Here is a 21523-nt window from a genome sequence, read left to right on the forward strand (position 1 = left end):
ACTGTATACATCAATACCAAGTCAAGTACCATATTCAATACCGCAGTTACACATTCTACTTGCATATTGTGTGCGCTGTCTAGTTTGTATATTTGTGTGTTTTACTGTTGCATGAGCTTTAATTTAACATCTATTACTTATCTATGTAACATTTGGCTATTTACTCAACTTTTTTATGCAAATTAATAGTTCACAGAACGTTTTTGTAAATATCAACATCAGTATTTCTGAAATTGAAATTTAACACTTTCTTAACACTTTCTCACTCCAGAAGATGTAAGTAAAACAGAGCAACAGTATACACAAATACTAACATTCTAACAGTATTACATTGCCTGTTGTAGTTTGGGTGTAATTATATAATGTGCAGTTATCTTTGATGTGCATAATTTGTTCCTAAATTACCACTTTCAGTAGTAATATGTTAAAATTGTGCTATCAGCAGTGTGAAATAATTCATTCTATTGAAGACTATGCCAGTCAGTACAATGCAACATTTCATGTATGTTTGCATGACGCTGCAACTGCAGTAAAACATGTTTGAGATGAAAAAACAAAATTGTGTTTTGCTTAAGGCAGACCCCCATCCAAAAACACATGTAAGCTTTCTTACTGGTTTTGGCAATACATTCAAAGTTTGGCAAGTGGACTGAGTAGGGTGGCGGTTGTGTCAGATGGGGAGTGTAGAGAGAGAGTGAGGCGCAAGGCAGGAAGAGGGGTTAAGGATGAATGCAGCATATCTGTGAAATGGGGCAGCAGACAGTGATATTACAGCATGCTGTGGTACGTAATGCAGTGAGCAATTACTCCATGCACTGATGTCCCAGCTAGGAGATACGCACTGATCCATGAAATCCCAGGAGTTGAAGATATTGCTGTTGACAGCACCATGAACTGTGGCCAGTCATTGTTTGACAGCTATGATGTGCAAATCTTATGTGCAAGAGACATTGTGAATGATAAGGCTGTATAACTTGGAGTTGTAAGCAGCTGTAAAATGCCGTGTAGACATGTTGACAGGTGTTGAACATCCATATTGCAAAGAAGAAGAGTTGATATCATTGAGTAGTAGCTGCTGACATGGGCATCACAGTGGAGTAAAAGGAATCTGAATCAAAAACATCTGGGCTGCAGTACTTCTGCAACAGGTTTAAAGTGAAAGAAGCCAAAATTTAAAATCCCCAGCAACCATAACATATCCACACGAGTGGACCATTACAGCCACACTCACACCACCTCTGGCACCTGCACAGGGATAGTTAATTGGATGCTTCTGTGTCAGCACTTAATAATATTTGATTAACAAGATAAGAAGTCAAAATTAAAAGGCAATTCTTGGCTTAAGAAAAAAAATTTCTCCAGAATTTGCAGAGTGTTTGAGTTATTACTAGCATTGTGACTGAAATGGAAAATTTATATTGAGTCAAACTGTTGAAAAGCAAATATTAAATCCCACAACAATATCCAAGACTCGGATGAGAGCATTAAGTCTATGGTTGGGAAGATTGACACTTGTGTTAGTGGTTCCAAGTTGACATACAGCAATTGGTTATGGTCTGCTCAGCTGTTTAACAAGTGGCAGCAATAATAGTGTTGCAGTTCACCCGCGATGTCACACTAGCGGCTATTCAGTGGCAGCACATGGTGTTGACACTATCACAAACTTTTGGTGAACTGAGTTTGACTTAAATTGATTTTCTTTGTTTAATTGCAGTGTTGTGGTGTATGGGCGAGATAATCATTAGTGAAACTGTACAATAAAGTTTGTTAGTTTGGTCAATGTAAGCTTAATACTGAGACATTTGGCTGCAGTGAAGATTTGCAGCAGATTTGTAACTGTTTGGAGAATGCCTACAGTCACACAAAATATGCTGCAGCCCTTAGAAGAGGTATTAAGAGTGTTTGCAGAGAAGATGACTGCAAAATTTGATATGACAATCTAAGAGCTAAATACAAAAATAGTAAATCGTGGAAATGAATTGTCTACAAACACAATACAAACATGGTAGATATTGGAAAAGAATTATGTACTGAACTCAATACAAACATGGTAGATTTCAGAGTGAAATAGTCTACTAAACTCAATCAAACATGGTACATGTAAAAACAGAATTATCTACAATGAATGTGAATTTATAAAAGCATATAAGGGAAACTAGACAAGTGAAAAAGGAAATGCATAGTACAATTTCTAACATACAAACAACAATAAATGAGTTAACTGAGGAGTTGTGGTCAGAAGGAACTAAACTACGTGATCTTGTGAGAAAAAAAGTAAATGAAGGTGGTTAATAATTACGTAAAGCAATTGAGTGAGGTTAGTGAATGGGAATGTAAAACAATTCATGAACAAATGTCACACATGTGAGGGGAAACTTGATATGTTAGAACAAAATAAGAATTTAGAGGTGACAGCTATAATAGAATCTGTTTTTGCTGACTTGGAGGAGAAAGTGAGTGAGATAATTGATCAAAAGGTACAAGAGAAAGTAAATTTGACAATCAGCACACCCTGTTCTGCAGAAGATTTAGACAAGCATGACTAATTTCAGAAAATTTGGGAGGCAAACGTGAGACCCGAGTGTTGCACAATGGATCAGATCCATTGCCATCATTTACCTTGGACATCACCCGTGTACCCTAGCCATGTTTGTCTTTGCAATTACTGACTCAGCACCATTAAGCCCTGTCGCAAGACATGTTGGCTGATGTACATAACCTGAGCAGGAAAACGCTATCATGGTGGGAACAACATGCCATGCTGTCACCACATGCCGTAACTTCTGCTGGTAGCTGTGACACTGTGAACATTTCACCTTAGGGACAAGTGTCATGTAAACATGAATATAGCGCATATTTGTCTGCATTAGTACAGCTTTCCCCACTGTTGTCTATCCTGTCGCAACCAATGAGAGACATATATTTCAAACAGGAGATACTTCATCTCATTTCATTTCAAGACCAGTTGCAGCTGAACAACTCGACTTTCTTCTCAATGGTTATGATCATTCTGTCAGTGCCAGTTGTGTCTTCAACCGCATCTGTCATGCCACATTCCTCGTGCAGCTATTTCCTCTCCCACACATTTACTGAGGCCTCAGGTGACTACCATGGACACCATCACTGTGCTTCGGATGTGTTCTGGACGACCCCGACACATTGATGCAATGGACAGCCACTCTACACCCTCATCCCTGTACTATGCAGTGTTCCCCCTAAATAGTACAACAAGATCATATCGGACATTTCTCTATGCTATCTCAGGGTCATTCCATATCAAGTGTCCTAGAATAAAAAATGGTCCCCACTCGACCATCTCAGATATGCTTCAAAACTTGTTTCTGTATACATATTTATGTGTTAGGTCAATGTGCAAAATTTTGGCCGAATTGTTACAGTGGTTCCAGAGCTAGGGCCACCTTAGTGGGCCCATACCTAGTCACAAGGCACCCAGTGTGAAGCATTCAGTTAACTTTGCTTTAACGTTGTGCATCTTCTGTGATTATCACAGTGAATTTTTCTGTCCTAGTACAACTTTTGTTGCTGAATGCAGCTAAAGCATTCAAATTCCTTAGAAATGACTATCCATTATGCTACTTGGTCTGAAAGTGCCTTGTAAAATTAATCATGAAATATTCAAGCCCTACTTTAACCATCCTTTACTATAAGGGAAAGGCAGCTGGAACCTTGATTTTTGGGCTGTTAACCAACAACCAGGTGCTCGCTATACTACACCTGTATTAGCATTTATGAGTAAATAATTCAAATCAAACAATGGAAAATCCAAGATGGAATGTAACAATACCAGAGAAGGAAAGTTGCTACTCACCATATAGTGGAGATGCTGAGTCGCAATAGCCACAACAAAAAGATTCACACAATTATAGCTTTTGGCCATTAAGGCCTTTGTCAGCAGTAGACACACTTACACACATGCACACACACACTCACGCAAACACAACTTGCACACATGTCTGCAGTCTCAGAGAACTGAAACCACACTGCGAACAGCAGCACCAGTGCATGATGGGAGTGGTGACTGGGTGGGGGTAAGGAGGAGGCTGGGGCGGGGAGGGGAACGAATAGTATGGTGGGAGTGGCAGACAGTGAAGTGTTGCAGTTTAGATGGACGGCAGGAGAGAAGGTGCGGCGGGAGGAGGACGCCTCATTGTGGCCGGTTACTGTGCCCCCACTGAGAGAATCTCTGCTCTCATAGACAAACACCTTCAACCTATTACCCGGAATCTATCCTTCTATATAAAAGATACCAACCATTTCCTCAAGCAACTCTCCATAGCTCCTGTCCCTTTACCACATTGTGCCCGGCTTATCACTAACATTTCTAATGCTCATGGCCTTACTGCTATCCAACACTACCTTCCAGACGCTTTATGGATTCCAAACCAACAATCTCCTTCCTAGTCTCCATGACCAACTATATCCTCACCCACAATTACTTCTCCTTTGAAGGCATTACCAACAAACAAATCTGCAGTACGGCTATGGGCACCCACATGGCACCATTCTATGCTAATCTATTTATGGGCCATCTAGAGGAATCCTTCCTAAAAACCCAGAATCCTAAACCCCGCACCTGGTTCAGATTCATTGATGAGATCTTTGCTATCTGGATTGAAGGTGAGGACACCTTATTCACATTCCTCCAGAACCTCAACAAACTTCTCCACCATTTGCTTCACATGGTCCTACTCAACCCAACAAGCCATCTTCCTAGATGTTGACCTCCACCTCAGAGAGGGCTACATCAGTACCTCCATCCATATCAAACATACTAACCGCTAGCAATACCTCCACTTCGACAGCTGCCACCCATTCCATACCAAGAAGTCCCTTCCATACAGCCTAGCTACCTATGGTCATCACATCTGCAGTGACGAGCAGTCCCTCTCAAAATATACTGAGAGTGTCACTGACCGTAATTATGCTCCCATCCTCGTACAAAAACAGATCTCCCGTGCCTTATCTTTCCAGTCTCTCACCACCTCCCAAAGTCCCACAGTCCAGCCACAGAGGAGCATTCCCCTCGTAACTCAGTACCATCTGGGACTGGAGCAACTGAATTACATTCTCCGCCTGGGTTTTGATTAACTCTCGTCGTGTCCTGAAATGAGAAATGTCCTACCTACTATCCTTCCCACCCTTCCTACTGTGGTATTCTGCTGTCCACCGAACCTACACAATATTCTCGTCCATCCTTACACAACCCCTGCTCCCAATCTCTTACCTCATGGCTCATACCCCTGTAACAGACCTAGATGCAAAACCTGTCCCATACATCCTCCTACCACAACCTACTCCAATCCGGTCACTAACATTACCTATCACATCAAAGGCAGGGCTACCTGTAAAACCAGTCATGTGATCTACAAGCTAAGCTGCAGCCACTGTTCTGCATTCTATGTAGGCATGACAACCAACAAGCTGTCTGTCCACATGAACAGCCACTGACAAACTGTGGCTGAAAAAACAAGTGGACCATCCTGTAGCTGAGCATGCTGCCAAACATGATACCCCTCATCTCAATGACTGCTTCACAGCCTGTGCCATATGGATCCTTCCCAGCAACATCAGCTTTTCTGAATTGCGCAGGTGGGAACTATCCCTGCAATACGTCCTACGTTCCCGTAAATCTCCTGGCCTCAATCTTTGTTAGTCACTGTCCTCACCCATCCAGACCCCTCCCTGTTCCCATTCCAGCACTACACAGACGTCATTCCACTGCCACACCCAGTCTTTTAATTTCTTTTTATTTCTCTCCTTTCCACTAATTACCCCCTCCCCCCCTCTGCACCTTCTCTCCTGCCCTCTGTCTAAACTGCAACACTTCACTGTCCACCACTCCAACCATACTATCCATTCCCCTCCCCACCCCAGCCTCCTCCTTACCCCCACCCAGTCACCACTCCCATCATGCACTGGTGCTGCTGCTCGCAGTGTGATTTCAGTTCTCTGAGACTGCAGACGTGTGTGCAAGTTACGTTTGTGTGAGTGTGTGCGCGTGTGTGTATGTGTGTCTACTGCTGACAAAGACCTTAATGGTCGAAAGCTATAATTGTGTGAATCTTTTTTTTGTAGCTTTCGCGACTCAGCATCTCCACTATATGGTGAGTAGCAACTTTCCTTCTCTGGTATTGAGTAAGTAGCTCTGATTTTATTGACCCTTGTCTCAAGTGTCAAATTGAAAAGTACAAATTTCTAGCACTTGGTATCAACTCTGATCTTCTTTTTATTGATACCACTGAAAAGAGCACAGTTTGTGCTACAAGGGACTTGAAAAAGTAGAATGGTAACTTTCCATATAAGTCATTTGAAACAGATAAAAAGAAATCTAAGCTGTTATGGTTACCACATGAATTACTGTGTTGGCAGCTGTTGTACTGAAGAATGTCAAGGCACTTGTGATGTTATTTGTTAGTACAAATTATTTGCAGCATGATACTTTTGTTCCTCTGATGTGCAGGTACAACTGTTTCATAAATGGGTTCCAGAAACTTCTGGAAATTAGATATGCAGGTATGACTGCTTTATAACACAGGGCATGGGCTCCAGAAATTTCTGTACATTGTGATGCAGATATTGCTGTTTTATAACACAGGCCATGGATTCCAGAAATTTCTGGAAATTCGATATGCTGGTATGACTGTTTTATAACAGATTCCAGAAACTTCTGGAAACTTGATATGAGGTATGACTATTTTATAACAGGACATGGGTTCTGGAAGTTTCTGAATATCTGATATGCAGGTATGACTGTTTTATAAAACAAGGCTTGGATTCCAGAAACTTATATGCAGCTACAACAGTTTTATAACAAGGTACTAGAAACTTCTGGAATTTTCTGTAATGTTCTGGAAAGTTCTCCAGTATTCGCAGTTTATACATTCACACTATATAAGATGTAATATGATTCGGGTATCATTCATGTTTGTACGCAAATTGTCAATCATTGTATCATTCGTGGTTATTACCTGTGGATGTTTACCTTGCAGCTTGGTTGTTTCCTTCAATCCATTGTTGAATCATTGCTGAAGTTACAACTTGTTATGGCTTCAAACAATGGAAATATGGACCTAAAGCAGTGCACCGTTGGATGAATCAACAAGTCCGTGTGTCATTTAACTAAGTTCACCAGGGACAAACGCCTTCTTAAGTCAATTAGTGACCTCTCTGAGGAGGATCAGAATTTTCTGATTCGACAAGTTGGATTTCAGCTTCGTTGTGGTGCCAAAATATGTTTACATCATGAAGCACAACTGTTGACCAGGTTTAAATATCTGCAGAAATCATGCTGCAATCCATTTCAAAAGAAGAATCATTTATGCAACAAAGGTCTGTGTCCTATTGATGTTGCAACCACCAACCTTTTGAAACAACTTACAACAGTTGATGTTAAGCCTGTACGGAAGCTTTGCCCCGCTTGTAGAGTTGACATCAATGCATAAAATCCCAAGCCATTGCCATCATCAGAGTCTGATGAAGATGATGCTACAGTTGCTTCAGACAGCTTGACAGCAATTGGTGTGTCACCACTAAAATTTCAGTGCATTTAAAACCAGGATTCTAGTGGATACACAAAATGAAGGATAAGGCAAGTTCAAATGGTTGTGGCTACCAAAATTGCTGAAATTGGTGGGCTTAAAGCAGATGATGTCATAGAACCACAACCAGGTCAAAAACGCCACGATTGCTCTTTATACAAAGGACTCATCAACGAATTGAAAGTGGAGATGTCCTCAGCTTCTGAGAAAATTCAGATTTTAACTTTGGGCCCTAGCAGTTGGAGCATTAAGAAAATGATGGAAGAATTTAACGTGTCTGAGCGAATGGTGAAAACTGCCAAAAAGCTGAAGGAAGAGAAAGGCATATTAGCAAAACCAGATCAAAAGCAAGGAAAGGCTTTGCAAGAAGATATTAAGGAAAGTGTAGCAAAATTCTATGACATTGGTGAAGTCAGCTGAATCTGCCCTGGAAAAAAGGACTTTGTTGCCATAAGGACACCAGCTGGCCCAAAAGTCCATACGCAGAAACATTTGCTGCTTTATAACTTGAACGAAGCCTATCAAGAATATTGCAGACAACATTTACCAAAAGTTGGCTTTTCCAAATTTTGTGAGCTCCAGCCAAAGTGGTGCATCACAGTTGGTCCCAACAGCAACACACTCAGTTCATGTTTGTACAGTTCATCAAAATGTCAAGTTGATGCTAGCAGTGACTCCAATTAAGGATGGCTACAAGAGTTTGTCAGCCAAAACAGCTTGCAATATGGATTCAAAAGATTGCATGCTCCGACTATGTGACCAATGCCCTGGATTAGAAGTCTTGGAAAGATTTGTAGAAGCTGCGTTTGAAGGGAATGGCATTGATGAAGCAATTGAATACAAAGAATGGATATGCACTGACCAAGATACACTGGAGACAAAGCTGTCAATGATTGAAGAATTTATCCATTGGGAAAATAGACAGGCCATATTACATCCCTTTGATATTTATTACCAGGGTGTGACTGGAAAGATCAAGTCTCTTAGCTTCTGCAACATCTGTGATTGTTTGTGACATGATACAGTTGCAGTTCATGTTTTCTGCTCCATGTTGATTGATCACCTGCAAAACCCACTTTCCAGTGCTGAAGCACATCAGCTACTTCAGCGATGGATCAGCTGCCCAATACAAAAATTTCAAGAACTTTATGAATCTATGTCAGCTCTACAATGACTTCAGTATCAGAGCAGAATGGAACTTCTTCACTAAAAGCCATGGAAAGTCTCCATGTGATGGTATTGGGGGCACAACAAAGCAATTAGCAGCAGGAGCAAGTCTCCAATGGCCAACTTCAGATCAAATTCTAACACCAAGTGATCTATTCAGATTTTATGACAAACATGGAATCAAATTCCTTTGTGTCACAAAGGAAGAAATTGATGTCACAAGATCTTTGCAAGAAAGGAGATTTGAAAATGATTGCACAGTTTCGGGGTCCAGAAAAAACCACTGATTCAGACCAATTGATGAAAAACAGTTACAAATTCACAGGGTTTTCAATGAAACAGTGTCATTTATTGCAATTTTTGATCAATCAACATACATCTCAAGTGTTCAAATTGACAGCATCCAATCTGTAAAATACATAGCCTGCATTTATGACAACAAATGATGGATTGGAAACACCTGTGACACATCACTAGAAGAATGAGATTAGTCAGTTTCCACATGGTCCCAGTAATTCATTCCATTGGCCCCTAAGGAAGGACACCTGTTGGATCCCAGAGCAGCAGATAATCATCGTTTTGCCAGCTCCAAGTCCCAATTCCGTGGTTTGGATATACACTTACTCATCAGAGGTGCTGAAGAGCATTGAAGAGAATTTTAGAGCCATGAAAATGGTTTCATGAACTCCGGCAACAAATTTATGATGCTTGGTTCATTATGTGAACTTCTTGCTTTGTTATGTTCGCAACAATGTTGTTTATTTGCTCGTTTTTGTATGCCATTCACTAAAGCTATTCTGTCAAGCACACAGTGTGCACAAAACCTAAGGTATCTTTGGAGCTAGTTTAAAAACCTTATATGGAAAATTACCATTTTACTTTTTAATGTTCCTTGTAGCAAAAAATGAGCTCTTTCCAATTGTGTCAGTTAAAAGATCACAGACAGTAGCCATATTAAAAACTGGTCCTGAAAAATGCTACAAATTTTCAATTTTCAATTTGACACTTGAGACAAGGGTCAATAAAATCAGAACTCATAAATGCTAATACTGGTGTAATATAGTGAACACCTGGTTGTTGGCTAGCAGCTCAAAAATCAAGCTTTTCCCTTATAGTAAAAGATGCTTAAAGTATGACTTAAAAGATGCTTAAATCTTTTGTGATAAATTTTAGAAGGTACTTTCAGACCAAGTAGCATAAGGGACAGTAATTCCTGAGCAATTTGAGTGCTATAGCTGCATTAAGCACTAAAAGTTGAACTAGTGTACAAAAATTCAAGGTGACAGATGCACAAAGCTATACCAAAGGTGGCCATTTTATTAACCCTGTGCACTTTATGATTTGGTATAGGTCCACTAAGGTGGCCCTAGCTCTGGAACCACTGAAAGAAAGAGCCAAAATTTTGCACACTGAGCTAACACATAGATATGTACACACATACAAATTTTTAACAAAATCGGAGATGGTCGAGTGGAGATCCCTAGGACACTTGATGCAGAATGAACACTCAGCTACTTAAAGACAATCTGAAAACATGGTCGTGTTGGTGGATAATGTCCTGGACACACATGGCATACACCAGATTCTTGTGCTTAATAAACCACCTACGTGACCACACAGACCTGATCAGTGACTTGACCTGTCTGTCTCCTCCAAAACATGCCAATGCACTTGTGATTATCACCAAACCCAGTTGTTTCACACAAGGACACTTTATGGCACATCACCTAGGAGACAAATGTCCTTCACAGCTCTGGCAGATATTATGTGTTCTTGTGGACCCAGAGGTTGCTCTATGGACATTGTGGGTGATCAGACTGTCTCATGATCTCCAGCTGCAGCTGCTATTACATTGCACACAGCCACTGGACATTCAAGTCCAGCTCACTGATTGTGCCTATCATGTCATTTGCCATCATCAATTTCTGCCTGCAACAAATTGCTCTCAGACAAACAAGGTTGGCAGCAATGCTTCAAACACCACCACCCATCCCTCCACACTTGTACGGCAAGGTTTCATGAGATCTCGCACAAAACCTGACAGCATCATGCAGCCACCTGGGGGCCAGCTCTTGGCACTACTGGCTCCTTCTTTGCCCTCTGCTCCAGCTGCCGACTCACACTCTGCCACTGCTAGTCACGGCCCAACAGATGGTGCAGGCGTCACCCGACTTGCCCCATATCCCTTCTACTCACTTTGCTGGTTTCACATGATGTTCAGCAATGCTGCAAGAAGCTATTAAACCCCATGCATAAGGCACTCAAACTCATGATGTGGGATGGTTTAGGTGCCTCGTCCTGCATTGCTGCAACCAGATACCATCTCCAGAGTGAGTCATCATACTTAGTGTCCCTGGTGTCTTCTTCCAGTGGCAGACTTTGTGTGCTTGATCGAGCAAATAATATACAGTTCCTCATTGATAAAGGTGCAGATTCAAGTATCATCCCTTCCTCCTTCACTCCCTGGAGCCATCTCCCAGCATCAATGGTTGAGCGACAAACACCTCCGATATCACTGTCCACGGCACCACCAAACTTCAGTTGCAGTTTACACTGCCTCTTCAATTCTCCTGGACCTTCCATGGGGCCAGGCTGGAGGTCTCTGTCTTCAGGATAGATTTTCTTAAGCATTTTAGTCTTTCTCCTGACCTACATGCTTCTGCCTTACTCCATCACACATTGAGCATGAGCATTCCTGGCTCCTTCACCCTTTCCCCTTCCTAATCTGTGATTCTACGTGTCCCTCTTGTTTACACCATCTCCAAGGGCTCCTGCCTGACAGCTAACCTCATGAACTCACTGGCAGAGCTCATGACTCAGCATTGAGATATCAATGACCTTCGCATCAACAACAACATCTTCCATCAGTTGATCACCAACGCATCACCCAATCTGGTGTGTACTCTCCGCATGATTGACAACTTCATCTCCTATCAAGGCTTCAGACTGTGCATTTGTCACTCCCCTTATTGCCACCTCCACTGCAGACACTTCAGGTCAGCAATCCACAAACTATCAATGTTTCATATGAAGATTCTCTCCCCCTCCTGTAGCTGCACATACAGCATTCCCAAGTACTACAAAGACCGTCATTGGCACCAAACAGGCACGGAATAGTACCTGCCATAGGTTATGCATGATGGAAGGTCCTCCTGTTCATTGCAAATTTAGGTGTCTTACAGCTAAAAAAACTCATCGCGTGATGGCTGCCATGCAAGAACTCTTAGAGGCAAGTATCATGTGCCCATAGCAATTAGTCATCAGCCATCTGCCTCATTCCTAAGAAAGACGTTACCTTTAAGTTGTGCAGAGACTATCACAAACCCCAATGCACATATTGTAATGGACAATTATCCAATCACACGCAATCAGGGCTTCATGCAGCAGCTCCACAGCACACTATTCCTTAGTGTTATTGACTACTGGAAAGCTTATTGTCAGAATATTCCTAAAACTGCCATCATCATGCTATTCAGCCAGTCTGAGAATTGTTTTATGCCTCATGATCTGAAGAACGCTGCCCAAATGTCACAATGGTTTATCAGCTCTGTGCTGTTTTCCTTAATTTTTTTTTTGCTATGTTTACCTAGATAATATCCTCATCTTCCCCACCTCTGCCAAAGAGCATGAGTGACACTTATCTCATGTGTTCAAAATTCTCTCAGATAATGGTGTAGAAATAAACCATGACATGTCACAACCTTCCTCAGCCACACCATTACTTCTGAAGGAGTCCATCTGAGGTGCAACAGCTTATCCTTCATTAATGAACTGCCTCTCCTGAAGCTTACTGTAGACTCAGATGGTTTCTTGACATGGTGAACTATTTTCAGAGTCACATTCCTCATGCTGCTTCTCTTCAGGACCCCCTGACAGATGCCCTGGTAGCAAAAACACTTCTGGCCCACAGGAGGTGCAATGGTCCAAAGATATGACGCGTGTGTTCAGCGACCTCAAGACTTCTCTTCTGAATGTCATCACTCTTGCACACCCAATCATCGATGCTCACAGCTCCGTCACAATGGACAGGAGTGAATCTTTGATTGGTACTGTTTTGAACAACATGTTGGTGACACCTCACAGACACTACACTTCTTTTCCAAAAGACTTTCCTCCCCACAATGCAAATGGTTGACCTTTGACAGAGAATTGTTAGTGATCTACGAGGCAGTCCATTTCGTCTATAAAGACAAAGAAGGGCAAGAGGTCATGGCTTTCACTGCTCACCGACTGCTTACAGACGCACTTTGTGGCCTTGCAGCTGGCCTCTCATCGTGCTGTTTTTGACACAAGGACCTCATCTACCAATATGCCACAGATTTCTGCTATGTTAAAGGAGCCAAAAACGTCATGGCTGAATGTATGCCACATCTGCATGCTATTTCCTTCCCATTGAACTTAAATGATCTAGCTCACCTGCAAGTGCTAGCTCCCAAATGTCCAAAACTTGTTACATTGTAACTCTTTCTCTTTGACTGTGCAACAGCATTACTCTCTCTGTTCTTCATTGCTGGTTTTATGCGACCCATCTACAGATACCCTCATCTGTGGTTCCCACACCTTTATGGCACAATGTTTCTTTTTTTTTTTTTTTTTTTTTTTTATCACACATAAACTGGTGCACCCTGGCATATCGGCTACCATGTGCCTTCTGCCCAAATGATTTTTCTGGCTAGGAATTAAAATTGACTATTGCAGTTGGGCATGTGCATGTTTACCCTGCCAATGCAGAGCAAAGTTGGTTGACACACCCAACCTCCTCTGGGACATTTTGAGATCCCTACTGTTTGGTTTTGTCACATACATCTCAATCTTGTAGGCCCTCTGCCCCCTTCTTAGTTTTAGATACATTCTCTCAATGATCGACCGTGCCAGCAGATGAGTGGAAACACTGCCCCTGATTGGATTGACATTTTAGCTAATTCATTCAATAGCCTGCTTCAGGTGCCTCTTCTCCATTACAACTGACCAGGGGTGGCAACTTGAGTCATTACTTTTTCCCAAGCTGTGTTTCTTGTGGAGTGCCAAAAAATTCCACACAACCAAATACCAACCTCAGAGCAATAGGTCAGTCAACCATTGGCACCACACTTTCAATTCTGATGTGTAACAGCAGATCCTGGTCTGAAATGCCACCTTGGGTGTTACTCAGTGTATGTACTACTTTCAAGGACAATCTCAATTCCTGTATGGTAAACATTTGGTGCTTCCAACTCAGTTTGTGGAGGACTCTTCTCCTCTTTCTCCGTCTGAGCTTCCAACACTAGTTGAGCACATCTGCTCTTACTTTGTCCACATATGCATCCCCCCCTCAATGTGCTGATTCTATGCCTCATGTGTTTGTTCACAAGAAACTCGACTGGTGTGAGTTTGTTGTGCTCTCCAAGACTCAGTTTGGGCAGTTTTGCAGCACTGCACTTCAGACTGCACAGAGTACTTCACCATACAGACAATACAATGGACATTTACCTGAATAGCAAGTGCCAAACTGTATCACTCAACAGAGTTAAATCAGTGCTGTCAATCAATGAGGACCTCCATCCAACCTCAAATCTGGATGACCTTTTTCCAAGTTTCTCAGCCTAGATCCACCCATGTGCAACTCACCAACTATGACCTCAGATTTGAGTGTTACACATAACATGTCTCCCCCCCCCCCCCCACCACCACCACCACTACCACCACCACCACTGCTCTTTCTTCTGGGTACCCCAGCAGTCTAGAGGTTCTCCCAACACTTCTGCCGTGTGTGCCCACAGATATGAGTGCTGCATGTGAAGTGCCTTCTCCCCTGCTGCCTTCTTCTACATCTTTGCCCCATCCCATCCAGAGTGGCCACCTTTTGCACTGACATTTCATCATACTGCACTGATGACCTTTCCCTCCAATTACACAATGGCACGCTCTTCGTACTATATGTTTCCTCACACTTGCTTCACGACCCAACCACTAACTGCATCACACTCCTCCATTATTATCACCTTCCACTGGATGCCACTGATGAGAAAGTTTTGGTTCCGATCAACACAAATGGCCACCTTATGGTCATCATACCCTTCAGCTCATGGCCAATACTCTAAGGCGCATGACCAAATGATTCCATTTCCCACACAAGCCGACCCTACATCCACCGCACTGGCTACAGGACTTCATCATCTCAGCCTTCAGCATCGAGTCATGACCATACCTTATGAGAAACAGTCCGTCAAGTCTTTCCCCCTCCACGCGGCCAGCCATGAGCTGACTAGTAATACAGATGTTCAGGACTCTGAACAGCACTCACCACCTGTCCCTGCTGTCTGCTGCACTGACACTTCTAGTCCTCCTCCATGCTGCACAGTGTGTGTGTGTGTGTGTGTGTGTGTGTGTGTGTGGGTAGGGGGGGGAGGGGAGGTTCTCTGTGGTGATTGTTGATAGTTACACCACCATAGTCTTTGATGGTCTCTGGAGCTTTAGCCGAAGCTCTTTTAGTGATCACTAGTCAGGTCCACCTTCTTCTCTTGTACTTTGTTTATGTCTCGTACATCAGAGTTTTATGTAATAAAACCTCAATCTTACAATCAAGTGGTGAATCATTTTATTCTCTGGTGAGTATAGGACCTCATTTCCCACAAGTTCCATTTGTGCCCGAATATCAGTCATGCTGCACTTCAAGGTTGTCATCAGCTTTGATTATGGTATTTATTTCTCTCTGATAACTTTGTACACTGATGTGATTTAATGCAAGCTATTTTGGAACTTAGTGTGTCCACTAACTATGTAATTAGATGTCTGCTTTGTGACATTTATCTGCCAAGATTCAGTTTTGAAAGTGCACTGTAAACAGTTAGCCACTCTCAAAAGGTTTTGGAGGTTATTGTGGGTTGACTACCTGTGACTGTAATCTCAGGTGAGAACTGAGATTAGTCATCATATTGCTTCAGTTGTTAATAAATCTGTAAAACAGTTAAAGTAATTTAAATACTGAGTAGCATCCATTATTTGAGAATCTATCTTAAAAGCAGTTTACAGCAGTAAACCCACTGGTTGTTTACATATTGTTGTAACAACTTACTCAATTTCTGTATCAGTTACCTCATTTTTTTTTTTCAATTAATTCCGTTTTCATTATTTTTCTCTAATTTATGGAAGCCAGTGTTTTTGACTTTTTGACATTAAGGGAGAGTACATTTGTTGAAAACTAGTTATTAAGCCAATTCAAATATTACTACTTCATCTCTTGCTGCATGTCAGATAGACAATGCTTGCATTATTAGCAGCAAAGATTAATTCTAATTGTTGTATGTTAAATGGAAAATACTCTACAAGAGAAAAAGTAGTGGATTTAATATGGAACCTTGTGGGTCTTCATTGATTACTTCCACCTATGTCAGAAACTAATCACATATGTTCATCTGTTAGGCTATTTTGCACACAAAGTAAAGGCATGACACACATCAGTGGATGTTAGGAAAGGTTACTCACCTGGCAGTACGGCTGAACTTCTTGCCCCAGTCAGGACCAGTGGCAAATGTGACCTCTCCTACTTCCTGAAAGGTCATGGCATTGACTTTGGTACGCACATACAATATGTGTGCACTCTTCACAACTAAGTATGCACAGTGTGTGCAGACAGCGGTGGCCAGCACTGATCCCAACACACCCATCGACAGACCAGCATTCTTGAAGCCGATTGGCATTGCTAAGACACCCGTGCCTAGTGCTGCCTTCAGGAGGTGTGTTAGCACTTCACAGTCACTGAAACAGTTCAATATAATGGACACAATATTAGTTGCTGAGCATATGTATGGTAGACTTTAAGATTCAAAAGAAAGTATTTCTTTTAGTTTTGAAGACTATTTAAGGACATGGGGGCAGAGGTATAAACTGGTTAAAACCTACCTGAATCCATGGAAATACTAAATCATGGTGGGGTTTGATTATTGTTTCTCTCAAATACACATCTACTGGCTATATACTATATCATTGTTGGGTAAAACCATCTCAATTCACTTGTCAGATATGGTTAAAATCTCAGTATGTTGATTAGTGCCTCTACAGTCTTTGCATCAGTAGCAAGAAACTGACAAGCAGTTGCTTGCTCCTGAAAAAACAGAGGAGGAAGTTTTTAAAAAAGCTTGAAATTTTATTCAAATTTCTCACAATGCAATAACAGAATTGAAAACATTCTAACAAAAAAACAAATGTTTCTGTAATGACCTGCCTAAAGTCAATGAAACCTTAGTCATTAATAATATTGACTCTATTTGTTTAGGGGCAATACATGGAGTTGGTTCAAAACAACGACAAAAGATAAAAAAAGTACAGATACGTACAACTAAGGACGTTGCTACCTGCGACCCTGTGCAATACCTTGGAAAAACTGCAGAACTGTGTTCCCTTCACCCCTTTCCTCTAGTATGTTTACCTACTTCAGCCAATTTACATGATGTAAAAATAGTAGTAAATTTAAATTTTGGCAGAAAAATTAGAACAAGGTCCTTGTCCTAAGCTAAAAATTGTATGTAAACTTCAAGTATCCTTCCCAACCCTCATGTTTGAGTTGAGCATCTGACCACACAAACATGAACTGATATCTCTGGGTCAGGGATGAAGTCGAAGCAATGGCATTATTTTACAGTTTTAAGTAATTAGATTATTTTAGCTCTGTAAACATATTGTATAACTGCCACTTGCACAGTCTTTTCACTAATTTTACACTTCTCTTCCAATTTTGCACATTTCTCCAATTTTGTACTTTCTATGAATTACATAACAAATGTGTCCCAATATTCTTAGTTTGCTGTTTTGAGCTACATATGGTAATTTTCATTTTTTCCAGAAATCTCATAATTTTTTATAATTTTGGTACTTTTCAGTATTTTCATCATTATTGCACTGTAATATTTTCTACTTGGGTTTCATCTATAGTACAGAAATGTGTTAATTTGTACAAACACGTATTAAATCAAAGGAAACAAAGCTTAAAATTGTCAGATGTATGGAAAAGATATTGAATGCAGTAATATTTGAGTGAGCTAACTGAAAGTAAAATTCTAATTGCAGGTCTAAATGGTCATCATCTGAAAGTCTTAAAGGTATTTGCTGATAATTTGGAAACCCTTTTTAATTGCCTATACAGACAGTCAAAATACATAACTGTTCTTGGGGAGTTCAGTGTTAAGTTCGGCAATAACTATGCAGATGGTCAGTTACTGATTATTCTGCTAAGAACGTAAAATATGTATTTATGTGAAGAAGACACCACCAGGAAAATTGAAGCTACAATTGACCCAAAATTCATTTATAAAACAAAATGTGGCTATAAAGCAGAGGTCATGGATACAGATTTCTATGATCATCAAGTAATTACATTGATTTAAAAGAAATCTCACCAGAAATGTAACAATGACAAATATGTAGAGAGAAAGTTTATTCATGAAGACAGCATTTTAAGAAATGAAAATTGGGACAAGGAAACTAACAGGTTTGTAGATATAAAATTCAACACTTTTTTTACTATAAATACTGTTATGATACTTCACCTTCTTGAGAAGATTAAAATTAACAAAAAAAAAATCAATTGTATGGGTAACAAGCATAACGAAAAGATCATCAGAAAGTCACTGAATGCTACATAAATATGCAAAGTAGACTAATACCTTGAATCCATTTGTGAACATTGGTTTGTTGCAGGATTCTTTAACATATTCTCAATTCGAATATGATGAATTTCCTTGAGACAGAGAAGTTTCTGTCCATGCATCAGCACGGCTTTAGAAAGCATCACTCCTGCGAAATGCAACTTGCCCTTTTTTCACATGATATCTTGCGAACCATGGATGAAGGGTATCAGACGGATGCCATATTCCTTGACTTCCAGAAAGCATTTGACTCGGTGCCCCACTACAGACTCCTCACTAAGGTACGAGCATATGGGATTGGTTCCCAAATATGTGAGTGGCTCGAATACTTCTTAAGTAATAGAACCCAGTACATTGTCCTCGATGGTGAGTGTTCATCGAAGGTGAGGGTATTATCTGGAGTGCCCCAGGGAAGTGTGCTAGGTCCGCTGTTGTTTTCTATCTACATAAATGATCTTTTGGTTAGGGTGGATAGCAATGTGCGGCTGTTTGCTGATGATGCTGTGGTGCACGAGAAGGTGTCATTGTTGAGTGACTGTAGGAGGATACAAGATTAGTTGGACAGGATTTGTGATTGGCGTAAGGAATGGCAGCTAACTCTAAATATAGATAAATATAAATTAATGCAGATGAATAGGAAAAAGAATCCCATAATGTTTGAATACTCCATTAGTAGCGTAGCGCTTGACACAGTCACCTGGATTAAATATTTGGACGTAACATTGCAGAGCGATATGCAGTGGGACAAGCATGTAATGGCAGTGGTGGGGAAGGCAGATAGTCATCTTCGGTTCATTCGTAGAATTTTGGGAAGATGTGGTTCATCTGTAAAGGAGACCACTTATAAAACACTAATACGACCTATTCTTGCATACTGCTCGAGTGTTTGGGATCCCTATCAGGTTGGATTGAGGGAGGACGTAGAAGCAATTCAGAGGCAGGCTGCTAGATTTGTTACTGCTAGGTTTGATCATCATGCGAGTGATACGGAAATGCTTCAGGAACTCGGGTGGGAGTCTCTGGAGGAAAGGAGGCGTTCTTTTTGTGAATTGCCACTGAGGAAATTTAGGGAACCAGCATTTGAGGCTGACTGCAGTACAATTTTACTGCCACCAACTTATATTTCACGGAAAGACCACAAAGATAAGATAAGAGAGGTTAGAGCTCGTACAGAGCCATATAGGCAGTCATTTTTCCCTTGTTCTGTTTGGGAGTGGAACAGGGAGAGAAGATGTTAATTGTGGCACGAGGTACCCTCCACCATGCACTGTATGGTACATTGTGGAATATGTATGTAGATGTAGATGAAGTTCTTTAGCAAAAAGTACAGGAAAGCTATAGTAGCAGCAAAAGAGGTATACAATGATTCAAAGGAGAACCAAAAAAATGTAGTTAGTGCAAAAATTATAAATAATCACACAGACAAACATAATACCCCCATTACATTGGTATTGCTCAAATTCAGTGTCCAAACACAAAGACAGAAATTCCAATACATGAAAGATGAATGTACTGATACCCAGTAACACTTGAAGTGCAAAGGACTATGAGTAAACTACAGAATAAAATTACTTATGATTTCATAGCATCCTGGACAAAACTGTTTAGTATAGTGCTGATAATATTGTCTCTCAATTTACTGGTGTAGTCAATTATTCCTTTGTGACAGGGGTGTTTTCAAGTTGACTTAAGCTATCAACAGTATTACCAGTTTATGAAAGCAGTGACAAGTTTGACATTCAAAACTTCAAATAAATAAATAAATAAATAAAAATTAAAAAATAAAATGAAGTAGGACTACTTTGCTCCTACAGTTGTAACTTAGCCACACTGAAAAAAAGATCCAATCCTGTGTAGCTCCTATTCCAATAAATATTGTGTAACATTTTCAATTGTGTCCAACAGTTGACAGTTTCTACTACTCCATGAGTTTGAGTCACTCTTCCACTCGCTATCTTGGATATTTTCTGCTAACTAATCTGTACTAATGTACTTTTAATGGTAACTTTTACCAAGAAAAAGTGTTTTTTTGCTACTGTAAAACTATTTAAACAGAATATAAATGACATTTATTTATGTGTTGAAATTATCTGTTGTCTGAATCAAACCCACAAAATTGTAATCAACATGTTACTTATAACTATATGATTGAAAGCAGCTGTGAAGATTATTTTCTGGAAAAGCTGGGGGAACTTTGCACCACTGACAAGGTAGACGATTGCAGCCCTACAGTATTTACATGACTTGATTTTAGATGTGATTCAGCTTGGGATGAAACTTGTTATATTGGAAATAAGAACTGATAATATAATAATGTTGTTATGGTACAGTAAAGTGTAAACAGAAGCTAGGACCTCATGGAACACTTGCTCGAAATGTCACAAAATGCTTCTAAATCAGTACCAGGTACTAGTAAACAACCTAAGGAGAGAAAAATACAGACAATTCTACTGATGAAGATCTATTAGAAGAACAAATGCTTGACAGAAGTTCAGACAAAAATTCATAATCATACAGAAGAAATCAAATGGAAGTGTTAACAGTATCTGCAGTGAATCAAGAGGTCCTATCAAAAGCAGAGAAAAAACTGAAACCTATCAGTAAGCAGAATGGTTGTTTGTGGTTGTACAAAATGAAAATAAACATTACTCTGGTGTTATTGCAAGTTTTAAGGAAGATAATACAACCATAAATACCATGATGCCATCTCCTGATAATTACAAATGGCTTGTAAATAAAGATGTACTTTTCTACAAGTGGCAGGATATGGTAGGATGTACAAATAGCCAAAAATTTTAAGCAAAATAAGCATTTTATCAATACCCAAGTGGGTCAGTGGTGGTGAATCTGTGGAAACATTTTCCTCGTGTAGTCCCTGACATTTTGATATGCCAACATACCTAATGAAGAATTTGCCTTTTTTTTTGTTAGCAAAACAACACCAAATTTAGTTCATGTTTGTTACTTTTCTTACCTGTTATATAAAAGAGCTACATAACACTGAATTTTTATTATTTTTCCCTTTAATACTGAAAAATATACATGTGTTGATTCATTATTGTTCTATAGGATAAAAAAAATTGAATTGTGAAGAGGGTACATTTATCCCATGGTATTGCCCTATCTTAAAATAAAGTTTATATTGAGTGATGCAAAGTAATATACTTCAGGAAA

At 40.3% G+C, this 21523-nt stretch overlaps 1 protein-coding gene across 1 annotated transcript in view; it reads right to left on the minus strand.

Moving 5' to 3' along the window:
* The window catches only part of LOC124766441 (proton-coupled amino acid transporter-like protein pathetic), a 169738-nt gene that overhangs the window by 137915 nt on the left and 10300 nt on the right, over positions 1-21523 (minus strand). Inside the window, exon 2 of the mRNA XM_047249144.1 lies at positions 16191-16463. Within this exon, the coding sequence (XP_047105100.1) occupies positions 16191-16463 (273 nt within the window). The remainder of the gene's footprint in view (positions 1-16190; positions 16464-21523) is intronic.

Source organism: Schistocerca piceifrons, chromosome 1, assembly GCF_021461385.2.
Source record: "Schistocerca piceifrons isolate TAMUIC-IGC-003096 chromosome 1, iqSchPice1.1, whole genome shotgun sequence".
In the NCBI taxonomy this organism is placed as follows: domain Eukaryota; kingdom Metazoa; phylum Arthropoda; class Insecta; order Orthoptera; family Acrididae; genus Schistocerca; species Schistocerca piceifrons.